This window comes from Sander lucioperca, chromosome 16 (genome assembly GCF_008315115.2).
Source record: "Sander lucioperca isolate FBNREF2018 chromosome 16, SLUC_FBN_1.2, whole genome shotgun sequence".
NCBI classification, from domain to species: Eukaryota; Metazoa; Chordata; class Actinopteri; order Perciformes; family Percidae; genus Sander; species Sander lucioperca.
Genome location: NC_050188.1, coordinates 31,680,379 through 31,701,374, shown reverse-complemented (window position 1 = coordinate 31,701,374; position 20,996 = coordinate 31,680,379). Strand labels below are relative to the sequence as shown.

At 40.1% G+C, this 20,996-nt stretch overlaps 2 protein-coding genes across 2 annotated transcripts; both read left to right on the top strand.

Moving 5' to 3' along the window:
- The first annotated feature begins 4,045 nt into the window (after positions 1–4,045).
- Positions 4,046–8,972, top strand: LOC118493404. Its single transcript, XM_035993053.1, has 7 exons — positions 4,046–4,071; positions 5,100–5,235; positions 5,663–5,851; positions 6,233–7,109; positions 7,422–7,605; positions 8,092–8,187; positions 8,912–8,972. Exons 1-7 carry the CDS (start codon positions 4,046–4,048, stop codon positions 8,970–8,972), a joined length of 1,569 nt encoding a protein of 522 aa, XP_035848946.1.
- On the top strand, positions 7,429–20,877 carry LOC116046449 (chitin synthase chs-2-like). The gene is given in 17 exon segments (XM_031294795.2): positions 7,429–7,605; positions 8,092–8,187; positions 8,912–9,079; positions 9,214–9,388; positions 9,589–9,919; positions 11,580–11,780; positions 11,978–12,093; positions 13,671–13,839; positions 15,023–15,202; positions 15,294–15,572; positions 16,656–16,821; positions 17,320–17,360; positions 17,481–17,545; positions 18,367–18,477; positions 18,619–18,833; positions 18,957–19,041; positions 20,715–20,877. Coding segments are annotated over 15 exon segments (2,250 nt in total). The 5' UTR covers positions 7,429–7,605; positions 8,092–8,187; positions 8,912–9,047; the 3' UTR covers positions 20,799–20,877.
- Positions 20,878–20,996: the final 119 nt, after the last annotated feature.

Sequence of the window (20,996 nt, the reverse complement as noted above, 5' to 3'; positions counted from 1 at the left end):
CCACCCCTTTACTGGAAATCACATGCCCCAAGTAACGCACCTTCTGCTGGAAAAAGACACATTTAGTGAGCTTTGCCTTGAGATTCTCCCGTTGAAGCCAGCCCAGCACCACTTCCAACCTCTCCAAATGCTGCTGGACTGTGGAGGAGAAAACCACAATGTCATCAAGGTAAAGCAACAAGGACTGGTTTTGTTGATCACCAAAAAAGGTGCCGGGGGCATTACAGAGTCCAAAGGGGCATGCGATTCCATTCGGAAAGCCCAAAGGGAGTGCAAAAAGCAGTCTTGGACCAATCAGCTTCAGTAACTGGGACCTGGTTATACCCACTGGCCAGGTCCAAGGTAGAAAACCAGCGGGCACCTGTGAGTGCATCCAAAGATTCCTCGATGCGAGGAAGAGGCATCTTTCCGTGTTTTACCATTGAGCTGCCTGTAATCAACACACATTCTCAGAGTTCCATCTTTCTTCTTAACCAGGACAATGGGGCTGGCGTAAGGACTGCTACTCTCCCTGATTACCTGTGCCTTGAGCAGTTGGTGAATATGCTCTTTAACTACCTCGTACACGGACGGAGGAATACGCCTGTGGCGTTGCCTGACTGGAATGTCGTCCAAGAGAGGGATGTCATGGGCGATCAGGTTGGTGCAACCAAGGTCTCCATCATGGGCAGAAAAGACAGAGTTGTATCTCCCAAGAAGGGACATCACTGGACCGTGTTCTTTAGCAGACAATGAGGACAGGTCCATGGCATCTATCTGATCCTGCACCGTGGGAGCAGCAGTCTGAGATGCCACTGTGGCCACACCTGAAGGCACCTCTGTGACTCCTGTGGGCAGGCTGACAACACGAACCTCATCCAATGTATCTACAACCGTATGTGGATAAAGCAGCACATCAGTGGTACCTACATTTACAACTGGGATGTAGGTGGTACCCCTTACTACCCGAACCAAGGCAGGAGATGCAAGAAGTCCAACTGGTAGGCCAGAGCTCAGAGGTTCAAACAGCACAGTATTCTCAGAGTACTGTGCTGAACATGTGGTGGTGACAATTTTCATCACACCTCCAGGAATCCGACAAGCCTTCCTGCCTCGCATTCTTACCTTACCAGTTGCATCATCAGGGGAATGAGTGCTAGCCTGCTGGCACGTTTGCAACGCCTTCACAACAGATTCAGATTCTGGACTGTTGGCAACCACAGGTAAGTCAAACATGGCCAAACCATGCCGACTGAAAAGCTCTCTGTAGCATCTGCGAATCACGTTCATTCCCAAAACACCAGGGACCTGAGAGGACACACCACCAGGGGGATCTTTAACTACCAGCAACCCACACTGCTGCATTAATTTACCACAAAGCTCAATGTCGAGCTCCAAATAGCCAATGTAGCCCATTGGCTGCCTGAGCTGCAGCCAGTGACAAGACTGGAGCCTCTCTTGACCCCATGGCTCGAACTGCTGGAGAAAGAAACTCTCTGTGACTGTAGAAACCATTGAACCAGTGTCTACCAAGCAGGGGACCTCAACCCCACCCATACACACATCTAAATGTGGGCAAGATGACATCAGCTTTGAAGTTTCTGACAGATAATTAAAAACAACTGAACCAGTGGTTGCCCCCTCCGAACTGTGGTTCTGCAGTTCGGCGGGTGCTAGTTTTCCGACGCCAGAGCAGGGCGAAACTGCCTATTAAAAGGTGGAGGGGCAGGTGAAAGGAAGTGTGTGAAGTTCTCCTTCACACTCCCTGGCAAAATGGCCAGGCTGCTGGCACCGCCTACATATTATGGGGCCATTATGAGATGAACGGCTTCTGTGGTTAGAGCTCTGCAAGTGGGCCATGCTTTGAGTAAGCTGATTGAGCTGCCCTTGCTGCAGCTTTAGCATCTCTCGCATTTCACTCAGCTCAGATACTTGGGGTGAATTAACAACCGACCGGGGATCACTCTGAATGCCAAGCTGAAAACCAAGGGCTGAAGGGACAGAGTGAATCCGGCCCCTAGCGCCCCCTGGCAAACCCTCTCGCTCCCACCGGATAGCCTCTGCTCTTACCTCCAGCAAAGTAGCGGCCGGCTGCCTGCGCACACACTGTTTCAACTTGCGACGGAGGGCGCTGTCAAGTACATGTTCAACAAATTGATCGCGTAGCAAAACTTCGGCGTTTGGTATATCACTAGGGGCGCGCTGCTTTACCGACGTCATAAGACTCATCAACGCGAGGGAAAACTCTTGCAAGGTTTCCCCCTCCTGCTGCCGGCGGGAGAAAAACGCTTCTTGCAAGGCTACGTAGGACTCACAACAACCGTAAAGTTCCTGTAAAACAGCAATTATCTTAGCTGGGTCCTCACGTTCTGCACTGGGACGAAACTTTACTTCATCGTGGGCTTCCCCTTTTAGGTGATCGAACAAAAAGAATGCCTGATCGGATGTTGACAAATGGCGCGCCCTCATACAAGCTTGCACTTCCTCAATCCATTCTGTTAACCCTACTCCTGATCTTCTCCTAAACATAGGACATTTTCGGTCACGGGGCACAAAAACCAGTCTCTCGGTTGTAGGGGCTCGGGGGGAGCAGTAGGTGGCACAAGAAGGGGTGCGGAACTAGGTCCAGGCACAGCCGCAGCCTGTTCCACGCGCAGCCTCTCATTATCTGCTCTTAACTGCTCAACTAAGTCCCTCAACTCCTGTAACTCTCCCTCCATACTTATGCTGCCCAATAAAGGGAAACTCTACCGTTAGGAGATAGGAAGGTGGAGAAAGAACACCAGCTGCTGTTTTGCCTATGACACAGAACAAAAATATGAACACACTCCTGCACACACAACAAGATGCACCTTGGGCCACAGAGGAGCAAACAAGAAAAACAAACACACAACAAAATTGGCTTTAAATTGTAAATCCTGCCGACGACGGCAGATTGTGGCGGCACGAGAGCGACGCGGAGGTATGACACACTTCCGTCACCAATGAGCAAGAGAGGGCGCAAGGGGGACAACGAGATGTTTTTATACGGGGCCCTGCAGCAGTGATTGGCCAACAGAGCACCAGGTAGTTAGGAGTTAAACTCATACTGCTACAACAGGATGCGATATGTATACTGTCTATACATAACAGTACTGAAACATTCATTCACACTAAACCAACTCTAACCCATTGATCCTGTCAAACCTTGACAAGCCTCTGATATACTAATTATTCCTTTTCATGCTCATAAAGGTTACCACTCAACCATGTACAGAAAGTGAACAATGGCCATTGCGTCACAGCTGCTTGTCTATGTGACACATTTGCAAAGGACATCCCCAACCTTACCATATTCAAAGTTAAACTAGTTGTCTTGTATTTTTTTTACCTGCATTTTGTGGTCTTTCCTTTTATTGTTTTATTCTTTTTTTGTTTAGATGACTTTTTCATTATTTTGGAAATGAAAAGCAACTTTTATGACTTGTCTATTGTTCGTGGGGGATAAAGGGGTTGAGCTGTACATTATGCTGAAAGTGCACATAATGCATTTAAAGTTTCAGACACTTTTCATTCCCAACAAAATATGGCATTGAGTTTGTTTACATTTGCTGTTGTTGTTCTGTTTTAGTTTCATGTGAAATGCCTTTTAACGACAATGAGGATGAATGTGACATAACAGCTCAGTAAAAACAACAAGCATGCTTAATGTCTTATTTTCTTCTTAACTCTTGTCAAGCCAGAGTATTCATTGCAAAACAAATTTTGTAATGAAAAGTTGCTGTTAGCCACGAGTAAAAAATAAATAAAAGCGCATTTAAAGAAACATGTCAATTGTTATTTTGCATGAAAGTGACAGGATAAACAAGGTTACAGCCCTCACGTGTTCCTAACACGTCTGGATTCATTTGACCCCGAACACCTGCAGCAACACATACACGCTTTTGGGTGTGGCCATTTAATTGTATCCCTGATTGTGATTCCGCTGTCTGTTGATGACATCTAGGTGGTGTAGAAAAGCATTGTGTTCAGTGGATTGTTACCTAGATATTTACTGTCAAGTAAAGTGTTCACAGTGGTCAGAAACATGGATGAAGGCAGGAGCTTACCTAAGTGAGTAGAGACTTTCTTAACTGAAAAAACTCATCTCATATATAATTTTATACAACTGTTATAACATTTATATTATTTGTTATTAAATACTCAAGGTAGGAATCAATTATTTAGTCAAAGTATACTAACCACCCATTTGTTTCTTATGAAGCATTATTTCTAAATTATATTTTATTAGGTGAACATGTTAACCTTTTAAATTACTAATATCTTACTTCTTCAAGCTGAAAATTAGAAAACATTTATTTCATTAGTCATTATTTTTCCATATGTTGATTCATTGAAATGTATCTTAAAAGAGAGGAACTGCTTTTATAAACTGATTGAGGGTATGGAAGAAAAACTTTATGAAAGAATTGATTTTATTATTTTTTTTACTTATTATTCAGTTGGTTTTTCTTTGAAAGAAATATCTTCTATTTGTGCTTGAAAGTTTTTTGCAGTTTTAGATATCCTGTGGCTACAAACAGAGCTGCTTCAAATGAAAATTACAATTTTTTTTTTACATATATACGTATATATGTAATGCTGTAATTAACACTTTAATTGCTCTTGTATAGTTCTTTTTTAACTTCTACTCTCATAATAGTTGTACATACACCTTTTTTTATTTATTCTTTTTTATTTTATGTTTACTTCTCTATTTATCTGTACTTATCTCCGTATTTGTGCTACTGCAACATCAGCATTTCCCCTCTTTGGATCAATAAGGTCTTATCTTTATGTATATGTGTATATTATATGAGATAAATAAATAAATAAGTAACTTATGTGTTTATCATATTTACACTAAATTTCCTGTTTAAGCTTCCTTGTTCATTTTTTATCTCTTTTGTCATGACTCCTAAAATTGTGTTATGTATTCTTTCACTCTACCTATCAACATGTAATTACCAAACCCACCTTTCTTACCCTCCTACTTACCCAACAAGTTATCCTCCAACAAACATGCAGATGATTACTTCCTACCAAAAATAATGTTCTACCTACAGTCATCTCAGAGTTTGACATTTAGTGTCTTTATTTAGGAGGCCGTGGGATACCTGCCGCGAGGTTCCCGTCATTGAAGATGAGCAGACGCCATGGAAGATGATCAAACTGCTAAAGATCATTACTCTCTGTGTGGTTGCCTTGATTGTGTTTGGGTTGGCTGTTTGTAGCAAGGTTTGTTTTTTATAAATATATGTGTATATTGCAGAAACACACATTTTTTCACTTATCTACCATTGGTCTTGCATGGGAGATTATAATCTATATTTAATCCAAATTTTTTGTAGGATTGTGGCCAGCGCATTTAAATGGACAACTTTGTCCAGGGACCATAGTAACTATACTTCCCTTCAATCAGCCACTTTATACGGTTAAAGATTGTCTTTCTAGTCTAGATTTTTATAATGGAATTCAATATTTATGTAAAACTGAAGTCCATCTGACACTTATTCCCAAAACTATTAATCTGCCATTCTCATGAATTAACGGGTGTAAAATACTTTCAAATCTTGAGGTAAATGTTAAGTATTATTGACTCCCTTTCTATTTCTATGAAGCACTTATATATTTTTGCCTTGCGTCGACTTTCTTCTGTTTCCAGACGTCTTTCCTCCTCCTCATCACCTTGTCCAATGAAGGCACCAAGACCCTCCCACCTGAGCAGAAACCCGTCACTCTGCTGTGTATCGGCTGCGCTCTCATCACCTCCAGTGTGCTCCTCTTACAAAAGAGTCTCTGGAAGGCGTGTTACAAATCCTCAAAGCTACCAGCCAAAAAAACTGTAGCTTTGGTAAGAAAGATTTCATAACTGTCCCTACTCTTTAACCAAACATCCAACCTGACACACAATCCTTTAATTACACAGCTTATAAATGTCATATAAAATGTCTTCATTGCCTCCTCTAATGTACTGCACAGCGAAAAACACCTAATTGTTGCCACGTCAAACTTATCAAACTAACCCTAAACTCCATACTAAACAGATACGGATGCAGTCTGAGTTATACCAAATGCCATGAATCAGACTTTGTAACTTGTAGAAACCCTTCTAACTCTTTTAATTGTGAAGCTGAACTGATGCTTAAAGAAAAAGAATTGCACCTTGAAAATCACTAACCAAAACATTCTTCTTAAATGTATTGTCAATGTTCTACTTCTGCTTCTTCTTCAGGTCCTGTTCTTTGAGTTCCTGGTGGCTATGGGTGCAGCGATTCTCACCATAGTGGCAATGCCACACTTGGACATCGTGACCAACGTGACGATTCTGAATGGTGTAGCCGTCATCTCCGCGCTCCTACAAGTGATCACTCAGTGCTCTGCCAAAGAAAGGAACCGCTTCCTGCTGCCGTCCATCATCGCCTTTGTCCTTATTTTGCTGGGATACGCCCTGTTCCTCTTCCTATACATCATGAAGGATCCTACTGATTTTAAGATGATCATTTGGGTGGGTCTGGCTGTTGGTGCGTCCTTCTTGGTGTCTTTCAACTGGTGGGAGGGCTACTTGAGACTTATCAGCAAGAGCAGCAGCTCTGTCTTCCTGAGAGAGCTGTGTAGAGACATGAGAAGGTGCCAGAACATGCTAAACATCCTCACCAGCCTGCTCAGGATTGCTGTGACCACCTGTGTGATCGGAGCCTACGTCCCTCTGGTCAAAATGGACTGGAACATTGTGACCTCCTTACCGAGCCGTGAGGCAAAAATTATAGCCATCATCATCGGGGTCCAGCTGATCTCATCTGCACTCTGCCACTGGTTTTCTTTGGTAGCCTGCAAGATGCATGCCCTGCGCCGATGCTTCATCCTGCCTTTGTACCTGGCCTCCCTGGCCGTCATAGTTCTGTTCGTCGTCCCCGTTATCGTTTACTATCAAGACTACAGAACTAGTTTGAACGGGACTTCAATCAACTTCTCAGGCTACTGCAATCAAGTTGTGGATGGAAGAAACCCAAGCCTGAATGGCAGTGTGTTCCCACAGCTGGTTTTGGATGTCACACACACTCTGTGCTTCCTGGACATGTCCAAGATAGCTGACATTGGACTACTGACAGGTAAAAAACTGGAGCTACAGTGAGACACCAAACGTTCATTATCAGATGTAAAAGTTTAAAAGATGTAAAGTTTTTATTTACTTAAATTGCATGTATGATAAGTTGTGGGGGGTTTGATACCGACCATAAACATTTATCTGTTTAGCTCACCTATTCTCTTGTGGGGAAACAGAAGCTGGTGTGGCAAGTTCATAGAAAAAGGAAATAAAAAAATTAAATGTCAGCATATAATTTAGACTGTCACAGATTAATGACTGCAATTCAGTTAGAGCATTTATTTTCCTTTAATCCTTTCAATGATTTTTTTCTCAGGCTCTGCACTGTCCTGGTGGCTCGGTCTTGTGTTGGCCACTCTCCACCTCTGGTACCTCAGTCTGTATCGCATCCAGAGGACTCAGGACCTGTTCATGAGAAGGCTATATGAAGGAGGATTTTTAGAGCAATCACTGCTTCTAAACACTCGATTTGACATCCAGACGACTGCAAAGCAGAAGAAGTAAGTTTGTGTGTGTGTGTGTGTGTGTGTGTGTGTGTGTGTGTGTGTGTGTGTGTGTGTGTGTGTGTGTGTGTGTTAGGAAGATCAGGAATACCCTACAAAGTGAGGTTTGTAAATGCATGTTTTAAGTTTGTACCTGTATGATTAGTCTAGGTTTCTGTTTCTGGCTTGTTTAAGACAATAAATGGGGTAGAGATGACTGGAATACAACTTCTTTCAAATGTGTAGCAAAATACCATCAAGCATGATTGTTTCTCTCTAATTTTAACTTTAAGATTTTAATTATACACCTGTGTAGCTCTGAGGCACACTGACATGTTATATAACACTTACTGACAACCACTAATTTCACATAAGTATAGCCTTGGCCTTTAGACAAAACAGTGCTGCAAAACGAAACTACATGACAGCTTGTGTGTATGTGGGACTGTTGTCAGTTGTCATGTAAAACTCATTTGTCAAAAATGTGAATCTTGTCTTTTCCAGATTCACACCACTCGACCCGGTGAAGGTATTCCTATGTGCGACCATGTGGCATGAAACCTACGACGAAATGATGAAGATGCTTATTTCAATATTTCGGTAAGTTTCACCGATGGTTGCCTTCATGGGAAACATAAACAATCAATAGGCAGGTCATGTGTAGATGGCAACCCAACATTTGCAAAAGTCTTGCAAGATGAATGAGGTTAGGCATTGACCTCGAATAGTAATGGTTAGAGGATAGGTCTAAGGGCAGGCTTAGGGTTAGGGTTACGAGTTAGCGAGAGTTTTCGCAAGTTTTTGCAAATCTAGGGTTACCATCTAGACATGGCGGTAATTTACCTGTTTGTATTTTGTTCCCTTTTTTTTTCACCTTCTTACTTGCATGTAGGTAGGTAAGGTTATTAATCTGAAACCAGCCGATACATAGCATTAGAAGAAGAAGAAGAATCTAAAATGCTACTGGCTGTCTTTGGCCTCATTGTTATTCCAATGGTTTTGATCGCTGTGGTCACCTGTAGAGCAGCAATATAAAGGAAGTATAAATTTGGTTTTATGCACAAGGACACCTAACAGTGTTTGTTATCTTGGGAGCTGAAAACTTGATATACAGTAGGTACAAAAGTTTGATTGCCCCATATTCCTGAGATTTAAAATTCAGAAAATTCATGGTAAACAACTTTTTAGCATAATCTCTCTATTGCAGTGTGACAACCTCAATTTTATCGTGATATACATGTACACCCCTTTTGATTATTTTAGCCTGAATGTAACATTAACATCATCATCACAGTGGCTTTATGTGATTCCTGTAACTCCCCAGACTGGACAAGTACAGGCCGAAGAAGGAAGGGGAAAAAAGTGATGTGAACTTATCTTATTAAGCCCATATCTACTTCGACGACGCCTTCAGAGATGTTCCCGGTAGTCAGGGGCGCCACGTCAACGAATATGCAGAGATGCTCGTGGAAATTATCAGAGAAGTTTACGGGTAAGAACTGTGAACTCAATCTTTATTTATAGTAAAATAAAGGAATGATACATCACAGTTCATATTGAGAATGCTAAGGGGTCTCACAATTTCTCACTTTAAATGAAGCTGAAGCTTTCATCCTCTGTCATCAGTATCTTCATAAACATCAATAAAGGCCTCTTCAAAAAGCAGCAGCAGATCCCTGATCAGAAGATCGTGACCACGCCGTACGGAGGACGTCTGGTGGTCACCATGCCTCATGGAAACAGTATCATGGTTCACTTCAAGGACAAAGAACTCATCCGCCATAAGAAGAGATGGTCTCAGGTGATAAAGAATGATGCAAAGAGTTCCAGTTTGAAACTTTTCGTAGCTTTAAAATGTCACGTCACCTACGATCATTGCCTTTCCTTTACTGCCAGTGAGATGTAGTAGTGTGAAATGTAACTTTAAGGAAATAGGGTTGCTAAAATGTTTTTGTGGCTGTGTTGGAGTGTGTTTGCTGAATAGCTTTTGATATTTTATAGGTCATGTACCTGTACTATCTGCTGGGCTGGAAAGTTTCAACGAAGTATTTCAAAAGGTGGGAGAAAGGATGGGGTGACGGTGAGCTGAATAAAGAGTTTGAGGTGAGATGAGAGAAAACACATGCACACACATGATATGACCAAGTGCATACGTTACAATATAATACAAAACTGTGTCTGCTCCTCCAGAAAGAGAAGCACAACACCTACATCCTGGCTTTAGATGGGGACACAGACTTCCAGCCGGCTGCTGTGATGCTGCTCATCGATCGTCTGAAAATGTACCCACGTGTCGGGGCGGCGTGTGGCAGGATTCACCCCACCGGATCAGGTTGGTCAAATGCAACAAAAGGACAGGGACAGGATGACAACCGGACAAAATGAGTTTGATTGTTGATTAATATCAGCAAACATCTTAGAAGATAAAATATATACAAAAATGGAATGTTAGTTTAGGGCCCGTTTGGTATTTATGGAATGGACTATGGAGGAAAATAGGGGAGGGTCATGTCTTTTTATTCTTTGTTGAGGGGAGGGTCATCCAATTTTTTTAGTCTAGGGGGGAGGTTCACCCAACTTTTCTATTCATGAAAACAGCAACATTTCAAAGTGGCTTGTTTGGTGCATATTTATCCATGTAGCTCCATGTAGCACTCTCAGTCTCGGCCCCTATCGCTAGCAGATGGGTCCCTCCCTGTTTAGTCAGCCAGACAATTTGAACTGTAGCTTTAGAGACCGTGGGATTTCCCAAACTGAATAAATCCTGCTTGCACATATAAACACAAAACTGCTTTGCTAGCTCCATCGTGTTGTAACTAAGACATCTGATGAAAACAATATTTTATTCATTAGCATGATTGCCATACTGATTAGTTCAAAAACATCCAAAATACTGTATGAAAACATAATGGACCAGACGCAAGCATTTATTTTGAAAAGTCAAAGCTATATATATATATATAAAAGCTACATATATATATAACGACAGCCTTTTCAAGGCATTTGAGAAGGAAGGAGTGGTAGCATGCAAGCTCCCAAATTGTCGCTCGTCTGAGAAATGGAGTTTTGGATAATGTTCAGCTTTGGCAGCTTTACCTATATGCTAAAATATACAATGACTGAGGAAGCCTAGTGACGAGTCCATAGCAACCAGCATTGAATTTGTTATTACCCAGTGTGCTTTGCTGAATGGTCTCGATGTTTTATTGTTTTATTTCATGTGAATACTAGTTTACTAGATGAGTAACTTAGTATTTGACGTAATGCATGAAGTGTGCATTTAGTTTCAATGCTTATGGTGTTTCCACAATGTTAGTGAGTAAATCTACTGAAATGGCCACCACACCATAACAGAGGAGTGTGATGCGTAAGATGAGAATGCAGAGGTTTCGTCACATAAGTCATGGCTGTAAAAAAAACAATGGCTATCTGTATGTCTTTGCCAAGGGCAACCCAGTACAGAAGGCAAGAAATAAAATGTTTGGGAGGGTTATCCTTTTTTTCCATATCAATTTGGAGGGTCATCCAAAATTTGTTGCTGGTGAAGGGAGGGTCAGGTCTTTTTTTGACTAAAGATCCCAAAACTCCTCCGGTGGCCCCTGAAATAAATAATGAACAGTCCCTTAGTGGAAGTTTTCAGAAAAGCTGGCATACTTTTTTTCAGATTGAAATTCAGAGGCAGCTACTACCAGCAACCCAGCATTTAATTGTCTAACTGCATGTAGGAAGGGTTTATTTTGTCAACATTTTGTAATGGATGTTGTTTAAAATAGAGCACATATGTAAGTAAATAAGAGTAAGAATAATGATTACAAAAAGTTCAATTAGTGGCTTCCATCTTCTTGATCACTTCAAACTAATTTACTTAAAACACATTTTGTAGAAAGTTGCCTCTCAAGACAATCAACACTTTACAAATCAAAGATCTGTCGCAGACAAATACTGCAATAGCGGATAGCAGTTGTAGTAACAGTTGTGTATTTCGCTGGCAGGTCCCATGGTTTGGTACCAGAAGTTTGAATACGCTGTGGGCCACTGGCTTCAGAAGACAGCTGAGCATGTGTTCGGCTGTGTGCTTTGCAGCCCCGGCTGCTTCAGTCTGTTCAGAGCAGCGGCGCTGATGGACGACAATGTGATGAAAAGATACAGCATCAAGTCCTCGAAGGCTCAACACTACATTCAATACGACCAAGGTACGTGAAAAATCAAAAAAGCAGATAGCCCGTCTATTTCTAGAACTAAATAAATATAAAAGTCTGAAAAAATCAGAGCTAGTTTACCTGACAGAAACTGTAGTAATGTGGATTTACAAGGCAAACTCATTAATAAAAGCTAATGGTGTTGTGGTTAAGGTAGATTTGACACTAACAATCTCTCATGGTCCCTGCAGCTGAGGACCGCTGGCTGTGTACTCTGCTGCTAAAGCAGGGATGGAGAGTGGAATACAACGCGGCCTCCGACGCCTACACCAATGCCCCCGAGGAGTTTAAAGAGTTTTACAACCAGGTTATTAGAAAAGCCACTCAGAATTGTATGTTATTGAGATTTGTGCTCCGCTCAGCCTGCTACTGATCAGCCAACACATTCTCACTCCCGACTCATCTCATACGGCCGCATGGTCAGAATCCCTTGGTGTCACTTTTTAACACACTGGGTACCCCATTAGCGCCATTTTTCAACATGAAGGGTAGTCTGATCAACTTTAACATGTGGTTAACGTTGTGTAATTACCCACTTCTTTAGTTGGTTTAGGAAAAGATTGTAGTTTGGGTTAAAATAAATACATTTGTTACATAACCTAAGTCATGTACATAATTTAAAATGCATCAGCATTGACTTTTGGTTTCACACAGGACACAAACAGCGGTCTCCTGGGTGAAAGTCCTGTGTTTGTTTGACCCATCCATCCACCCCAAACCTCCTAGCTTCTTGGACTTCGTCGCTCTTACTAGCGATACTATCTCGCTTAACTTTTTTCGTAGAAGCAGCCATGCACGTTACAAAAAATGACTCTAGAGGGACCTGACCAATTGGTCATATCTGACATGGTGGGAGTAAGAACTGGTTGGATGAGCAGGTGTTACTTACATGTGAAAGAAAAAAAGAATTTTGTGAAATCATTCCTGTAACACTCTTTGGACCAGATCCAAATGCCTAACCAGTTCTGCTTCATGAGAAGTATTTAGCTCAATTGTTAACTGTCATAATTACCAGGTGTATGCCAATAAGAAAGAGGTCAAGTGCAATTATCTTAGCCAATATTATATCATGAACATTACAGTAATATCGAGATATCCTATCTGTAGTTATTACAAATATATTTTAGATGAAGAGAAACAATATTAAAGGTCCCATACTACATTCATTTTCAGGTTCATATTTGTATTTTGGGTTTCTACTAGAACATGCTTACATGCTTTATTTGTTCAATTTTTTTTTTATATATTTAATTTTTCTTATACTGTCCGCAATTTACCCGTATTCACCCTCTGTCTGAAACGCTCCATTTTAGAGCCTGTTTCTTTAAGCCCCCTTCTCGAAAAAAGCCCAGTCGGCTCTGTTTGGTCAGTGTTTCCGGGTCTTTAGCATCTGAGCTCTCGGCGTCTCTGCAGTCATTGCAACCAGGGAATGACGGCACTGTAGCTGCACTTCATACTCATTTATGGAATAGTGGTGACATCACAACCATACGGACTTCCTGACAGCTCGTTTAAATGCACAGTTTCTGAATACGGGCTGTGTCCATTTCTCTGTGGATTGAGCACTTTGATACTTTTACAGTATTTACATAGCACCTCAACCTGCTTTATCAAAGAAGGACTGAAAACCTCACTGTTACAATAGTGGAACCTTTAATAGTTTTGCTGGTATGCAAAATGCAAGAATAGTTAAGAAATGTATTTTGCTAAAATATTGGGTCTCCATAATGTGATGGTTTACTGGCTTGAGTCTACTTTTACTTAACCAGAAACATGCGGGTTTAACCGAAACAACAGCAAGCTGCAGAAATACAGAAATATTCTAACAACCATGTCTAACATTTTACTGTATAATTTATGCTAATGTTTACTTGCTATTTTCAGCGTCGGCGATGGGGACCATCCACCATGGCCAACATTGTGGACTTGCTGGGCTCTGCCACCCTGATTTCCCAGAGGAACCCGTCTATGTCTAGAACCTACATGGTCTACCAGCTTTTCAACTTGGCCTCTTCCATACTGACCCCTTCCACCGTTATCCTTTTGATTGCTGGTCAGGCTTTTTCTTGGTTTATGTTGTTTTTCTGCCAAATATACAAACTTAGCAGGACCACAATGGAAATAAGATTTGACTGTTTTTTTATGTGTCATGTGTCAAATGTAAGCATAAGAGCTTAATTCTCAATCATGCAATTTGTAACTTAATGCTTGTAAAATAAAATAAGGCCAGTAGCTTTTCTGTAATCCTGCTGGCTGACAGACAGACAAACAGACAAACAGACAAACCGAGCTGAACACATATTTATTTAACCTTTATTTAACCAGGTTAGTCTCATTGAGATATAACATCTCTTTTTCAAGAGAGACCTGCCCAAGATAGCAGAACAAATTAATTACATATAAAACAATTTACAATCTAAAACAAAAGAGGCAAAGACAACTCAAGTGCATTTCAATTAAATAAAAGTGCCATTAATTAACATTTGCACATGTGTATGGACTCATGTTCTATGGTTTTAACATAACCTTTAAAATCATTTAAGGAAATTAGACACTGTAGTTTGAATGTTTTCTGTATGTCATTCCAAGTAATCAAGCAAGTAAACTCCACAACGGAACACAGTAATCCACTCACTATGCTTTAGAACCATATGTTGTGATTTTGAAGGTTAAAATATTATTTAAATTGCAGTTACAAATATGATTAACCCTACTGTTGTGCTTGGGTCAGAAATTTGGGTTTCTTTCAACCAAATTGTCAATAACGTGGATGGTTCCATACAACGCTCTTCACAAGTAAAATAAATGATCAGGTCACTACTTTCATTGAATTTGGATGTTTTGTTCAATGTGATAGCATTTGAAGAAAAATTTATAAAAGAACGTTAAAAATCTCACAAAAATGTCAGAAAAAACACGGAAAAAATATAACAAAAACGTCAGGAAAAGTGACAAAACGTAAAAATAAAAAAGCGACAAAAAATACCGCGAAGGAAGCCGAAAAGGTTGAAAAAAAGTTTGCATTTGAAATTCTGACCCAGAAAAACAAAAAGTTGCATGGTTGACGGGAAGACAACACAAGGGTTAAGCAAAATACCAGCACTTATCGCGCAGATGATTAGAAGTTAATGCAAATGAATGAGTATGTGGCTTAGTAAATAAGTTCATAGTTTCTTACTTGGTTACTATGTGGTTGTAGAACCAGTTTTTTTGTTTGCTTCCTGTCAATCATTCAGGTAGTTTGACTGTGCTGCTTGACATTCAACCCAACGGTGCGCTGATCATGGCTTTGATACCTCCTGCTATCTTCCTTGGCATCAGCTTCAAGATCAAGCCAGACACTCAGATTGTTATCGCAGCAATCATGGGCACCCTGTACGCCTTCCTCATGATGATAACAGCCATTATCATAATAGGTACGCAAACCCAAAAACCAATAAAGCCTATTGAAAACCAAAAGGTTTTTGGCTTCTAAGTCTCATTTTCCATCTGTTTCTCCTTCATCAGGCACCATGGTGAAGGACAAAACCATCCTGACTCCCTCCAGCTTGTTCCTCATCGCCCTTGCCAGCTTTTACGTCATTACTGCACTCATGCATCCTCAGGAGATTGGCCTTGTGTGCTTCGGCTTGCTTTACATCCTCTGCATCCCGAGCTCCTACCTGCTGCTGTCGATTTACTCCATGGTCAACATGAACAATGTGTCCTGGGGCACCAGGGAGACGCCTCCTGCTGCCGCAGCTGCAACACAGGCAGCCAGCGCTCCACAAACCACAGCCCAGAAAGGTAGATAGTAGTTGAAACTAGATTAGATTATTGTCCATGCATGCATTTTGAGAGCGATAAAACCCCCAAATATTACAGCCAGTTAATTAAAAATTTTACATGTTGAGAACTGGAACGATTAGTGGGTAATATAGCAACTTTTTATTTATTTATGGGTAAACTATCATACATCTGTAATATAATTAATCTGTGTAATTAATTAATCTTGTCATTATCAATGACAATTTACTCACCCGAATTTCAGTGTAAACATCAAAATAGAATCTACGATCAAATAAATGTTATTTGTTTTGTTTTATTCTGTTTTCTCACGTAGTTGATTGCTAGTTTTATATTGATCAATGCATGTACATTTGTGAATGTACTTTATTGGCGATCCATTAACTTGTAATCTCACCTTATATAATTTTATGTAAATACAAAAAACAAAACATTTATAAAAATGTATGACAAAAAATACTGAATTAACATTTCTTATAAACAAGTTACGTTTTTGGCGATTGATTAAAGGGAAAAAACAATAACCAGTTTTTAAATTACACGGTCAGTGCTAAAGGTCTTAACTAAGGCCATTGTTTTTTTTAACATTTTGATGCAAACAAAGAACCCTTTCTTATTACTTTTGATTTCTTCCTCATTTAAACTACTACTGGTCTTGCATTGCCAGACCTTCCTCCAAAGCGGCGCTAAGAACCGGGCAGAGCCCCAGTGCCTCTGCAAAATAAAAAAAGTCTCGGGAAGGAACTTGTTTTGGTGGAACATGTGTAAATTCAAAAGTTGTTTTAGATGTGCAACAGAAAACTCAGATTCGACAGCTGTCTGGATTTACCCTGCAGAGATCTGAGGAACAGTTAACCACAGTCCTCATAAATCGACTGGAGTTTAAAATTCCAACACAAAGAAAGCGGAAGGTAACGGACATCCAGCCGAAAATAGTGAAATCCGGCGGAATTTCCAGTGGCAACAGAGCAATCCCGAAAGTGGAAGATCGTGGATATAGACTAAACTACTACAAATTCAGTTACACTAAGCTGCTCCATCGTTTGTTCGTGTTGAATTGAAATTAATGATTTACTCTTGCAGCCAAAAGCACATTCACATGGTTCTTCTCGCGGGCCAAATGCTGTAGAAAACTCTGTTGGATAGGCAGTGCAGAAGAGCTCATCGTCAGCCGAGACATCCAGACTATGGACGCTCAACCCCAAAACACTGTTGTGGAGGATGTGAGGATGCCTGAGGAGGAGCGGAGGTAAGATCTGATGGTGGAACACTGATCGGAGGGTTAAATGGTATTTTTTTCGTCTTTATTTGTTCACACAATTAAAACCTATTTTATGGTAAAAGACATACTAATAGAGCATCAATGGATATGTGCAGGGGAGAAAGGAAGCCCAAGGGCCCAATACAAAACAATTCAATCAAGTATAATCATAAACATTACACAAAACAAAGCAAAAGTAAAAGAGGGAACAAGAGAAAAGAAAAAGCTAAAAAAAGAATGCAATCATTAACTTAATTATGTAAAAATTACAATAGAGATACATTCTGTGCAGCATGTTTTAGATAAATTCACACTGCCAAATTGCAGTGTAAAATACATATTTTAGAATTAACATTACCATCAAATGTACGATAATGGCTCATATATTATGAGTGACTAATCTTGTGAAACCTCTTCACTGTATAATGAGTTTTCAACCCAACATTGTTTGCACTGGTGTGTTTCTGACTGTCATTTCTTAATTAGTTCCGGGCAACAGGAGTCTGCTTTCACTTGCCCTAACCAGAGTAAGTCCTAATATGAGGAAATTTAGAAAGAAGAAATCAAGCTTAAAATCAGTTGCAAGAAATTATGACTCACATTCGTTCATGTTGTGTAATATTTTGTTGTCTTACTCTTTTGTCCAGGTTGGGTCACACAACTGCAGAGTTTGTCTGATGACATACGCCTGCGGGAGGATACGCTCGACGAGGTGCGAATTTCTCTTTTTATCACTTGCCGTAATTGTCTAATTGTAACTGTCCTCTGTCTCTTTATTACCACTGCTAAAAATTATGTGTGATCGTTTCTGTCCTTCCCTTTGCAATATTGTACAGAAATTTGTTGCACTTAAGTAAGATGACTAACAGTGGCGGTTCTAGGGGGGGCCAAGGGTGCCCACTTAATATTAAGCCACGACACATACATTTTTAACCCCACCTTCATCCCCAAAGAGGGGATATTACTTATGTGCAGTGATAAATAAAATGTAGTGATAAACACTAAATGAGTATTCTTATGTTAATTGTTATTTATGTTTTGTGTAGAACCAAACCTATGGAGGTTTGGTGTGGTGGTATGTAATGCTTTTATTTGGTACCCCTAAAATTGCATGTGGCCCAACCCTGGCCTCTCCGTTTGAACTGGTCTAGAACCGCCACTGGACATTAAAGTTGGTGATCCTGTGATTATCGGGGTCAAAGATACCAGGCCAAATGTTAAGTTTTTAATCTAGTGATGTTTAAAACAGCACTGCGAAAAAGTCAACCAACATAATCCTATGAAGTAATTATGTCAGATTTGTTTCAAATTTCAAAATATTATATGATTAGGTTTTTTTCTCCAAATACCTGGAAAGTCACATTAACATTTGTGCAGTTATTGTCCTTATTTTAATACCTTAACTTTGGCAAACACCATAAAATACAACAAGGGTATATGATACAATGCAATATATTTTTCCAACCCTACTTTGAAGCAGCATGATGAACACATGGAACACTTTATTGAAAGAGGTTCTATATTTATCTGCAGGATGAGGAGCAGTTCTTCAGAGAGCTGACAGCCAAATACCTAGAGCCTCTTTCTGAGAACAAAAAGGAACAGAAAAACATGGCTAACAAACTCAAGGAGTTCAGAAACAAGGTAACAATGTGCGCGTTTAAGTGGAGAATTAAACCACATGTTGGCAAAATGCTTTGATGATGCTGATGATGCTTTGATGATGCTGATGATGTAAATAACAACAAAAATAAAATGAATCCTTTTTTCTTTCTTTTTTTACAGATTACCTTCGTCTACTTCATTTTTAACACCTTCTGGCTATTAGCAACGTTCACTCTCCAGCTCTCAAAGTCGCCTGTCTTCATCCAAGTGCCAAAGGTCGACATCAACCTGCACTACACTGGAGAGTACATCACCATCGGGCCCGTGGGCTTCATGTTCCTCCTGACCTTTATCTTCCTGGTTCTCATCCAGTTCTTAGCCATGCTGCACCACAGGTAACCAATCACCTGCTGTTAGCTCAAAGCAAAGGAGTAACTTATTTTATATAACAGTGTTTGATTTTCACGGATTTAGAAAGATCAGTTATTAATGTTCTTGTTGTGTTGTTTTCTTTTCAGAATGTGCACCCTGATCCATTATGTGGCCTTCCTGGATACAGAGTCCATGTCTGAACAACAAAAAGAGCAACAGTCACTCAAGGAGGTACATACAACTGCTATAATACTACTGTTACTACTGGGTTGGGAATCACCAGAGGCCCCATGATGCGATATTATCACAATACTTATGTCAAGATGTGATATTATTGCGATTTTAAACATATTGCGATATTCTGCCATATGTTGCAATTGATCTCCTTTTTCCAACTTCGAAATTATGTCCCCAAAGGAAAACTTTGTCAACATGTTTTATCATTTCATTTCAATGTTCCATCTAGTGGACTGAAAAAGCAATTGATTTATTTTTCTCGTAGCAAAGAGTTAAATTGTCATGTGCAATTTAGATCGATACTTGGTGTCTGTGTATCGATACAGTATTGCCATGGAAAACATCTCGATACCATGCTAGATTACTTTTTTCCCCCACCCCCAGTTACTACCATCGTTACTAGTGCTGCTACTGCTATAGTTTCGAGCTGTCCAACTCGGTCTTCTTATTAGGTACCCATACTACACTCTCTACTACGTTTCGCACATGTGAAAAAGTTGCCCGTGGTTAACGTTGTGAAATGAAACAAAACTGCTTGGTTAAGTTTAGGAAAAGATAATGGTTTGGGTTCAAATAGTGTCTTTGTTACTACGTAACTTAAGTTACATACGTAAGTTAAGTACATTTTGTACTGTATGTGACATCAAGTACATTATGTATGCTAACTTATGTACGTAAGTTATGTACATTATGTACTGTATGTGACATCAGTTAAGTACATTATGTACTGTATGTGACATCAGTTGAGTACATTATGTATCCTAACTTATGTACGTAAGTTAAAATAACTCAACGTTGACAATTGGATTTGTACAGGACACAAACACCGGTCTCCTGGGTGAAAGTCCTGTGTTTGTTTGACTGATTTACGCAGCTAATGAATATGGACTTTGATTAGAAATGTATTTGTGATACGTCAAAGCAATTGGGATGAAATATGTTTCCATCGAAACCTAATTGAGAATGCAGTTTAGTTGTACTGTATGTGAACATAAGTTTTGAGACAGGGCTGAGCTGTCCCATGTTACATTATACACAGGGCCTTCAGTCACAGGTGAAGTAAAGGGTTTTCAAAATACAGTACAAAGCAATCTAAGATATAAAACCCTCCTGTTTGGGCCACAACAATATAACCATTATAACCACACAGATACTGTGTAACTCGTACCTTTCTCAAAGCACAATACTTTGTCAAAAAAATCAATTTATGTGACACTATAGTGCAGATTTTACATCATAGTAGATGGAAAAGCAGCAATGAGGTTACTTGAAATAAATGTTCACCCCTTACTACTGCTGCTAATATTGATAATAACAAATCTATAAATCAAATGAAGCACAGTTCTCAGATAGCGTTCATGCTGTGATTCAGTCTTATTGTTCATGTTCTGAACACATATAACAACAACATTAGAACATAACTACTGAGTCACAAAGTCAAGTTGTTGTTTTCCAAATGTTTGTCAAGCTTTTGGTTTTATTAGCATGTGCAAGCATGATGAGTGGGAGCAGAGCCATTTCAAAAGGGACAATTAATGTGTCAGCTACAGAAACTGGGCAGCATTAAACCTCACCCTTTCATTACCATGGAAAAAATGTTGTCTGTTTTCTAAAGTGTTCTAGGTGTGGTAGTACTGCTGTGAACTCATCATCTGAATTCCCTGCAGGTCAAAGATGACGAAAGCGACGACGGCGAAGATTTAGTGTTTTCAAGGGTCCTCAACAGCCACGGCGGTGGAACTCTGGTGTAAAGGACGAGGAACCGCACCATAACCGAAACTAGTTTTTAGCACTTTTAGCTAACTGTCTTATATTTAAATTATTTTTAACGACCTCTCATAAAACTGACAATATAGATTCCACTGAAACTTCTGACTTCTGTTTGTATAGATTAACCTGCACTAATATCTTGCTGCTTCCTGCTACTCTGATCTAAAAAGGACTACAGT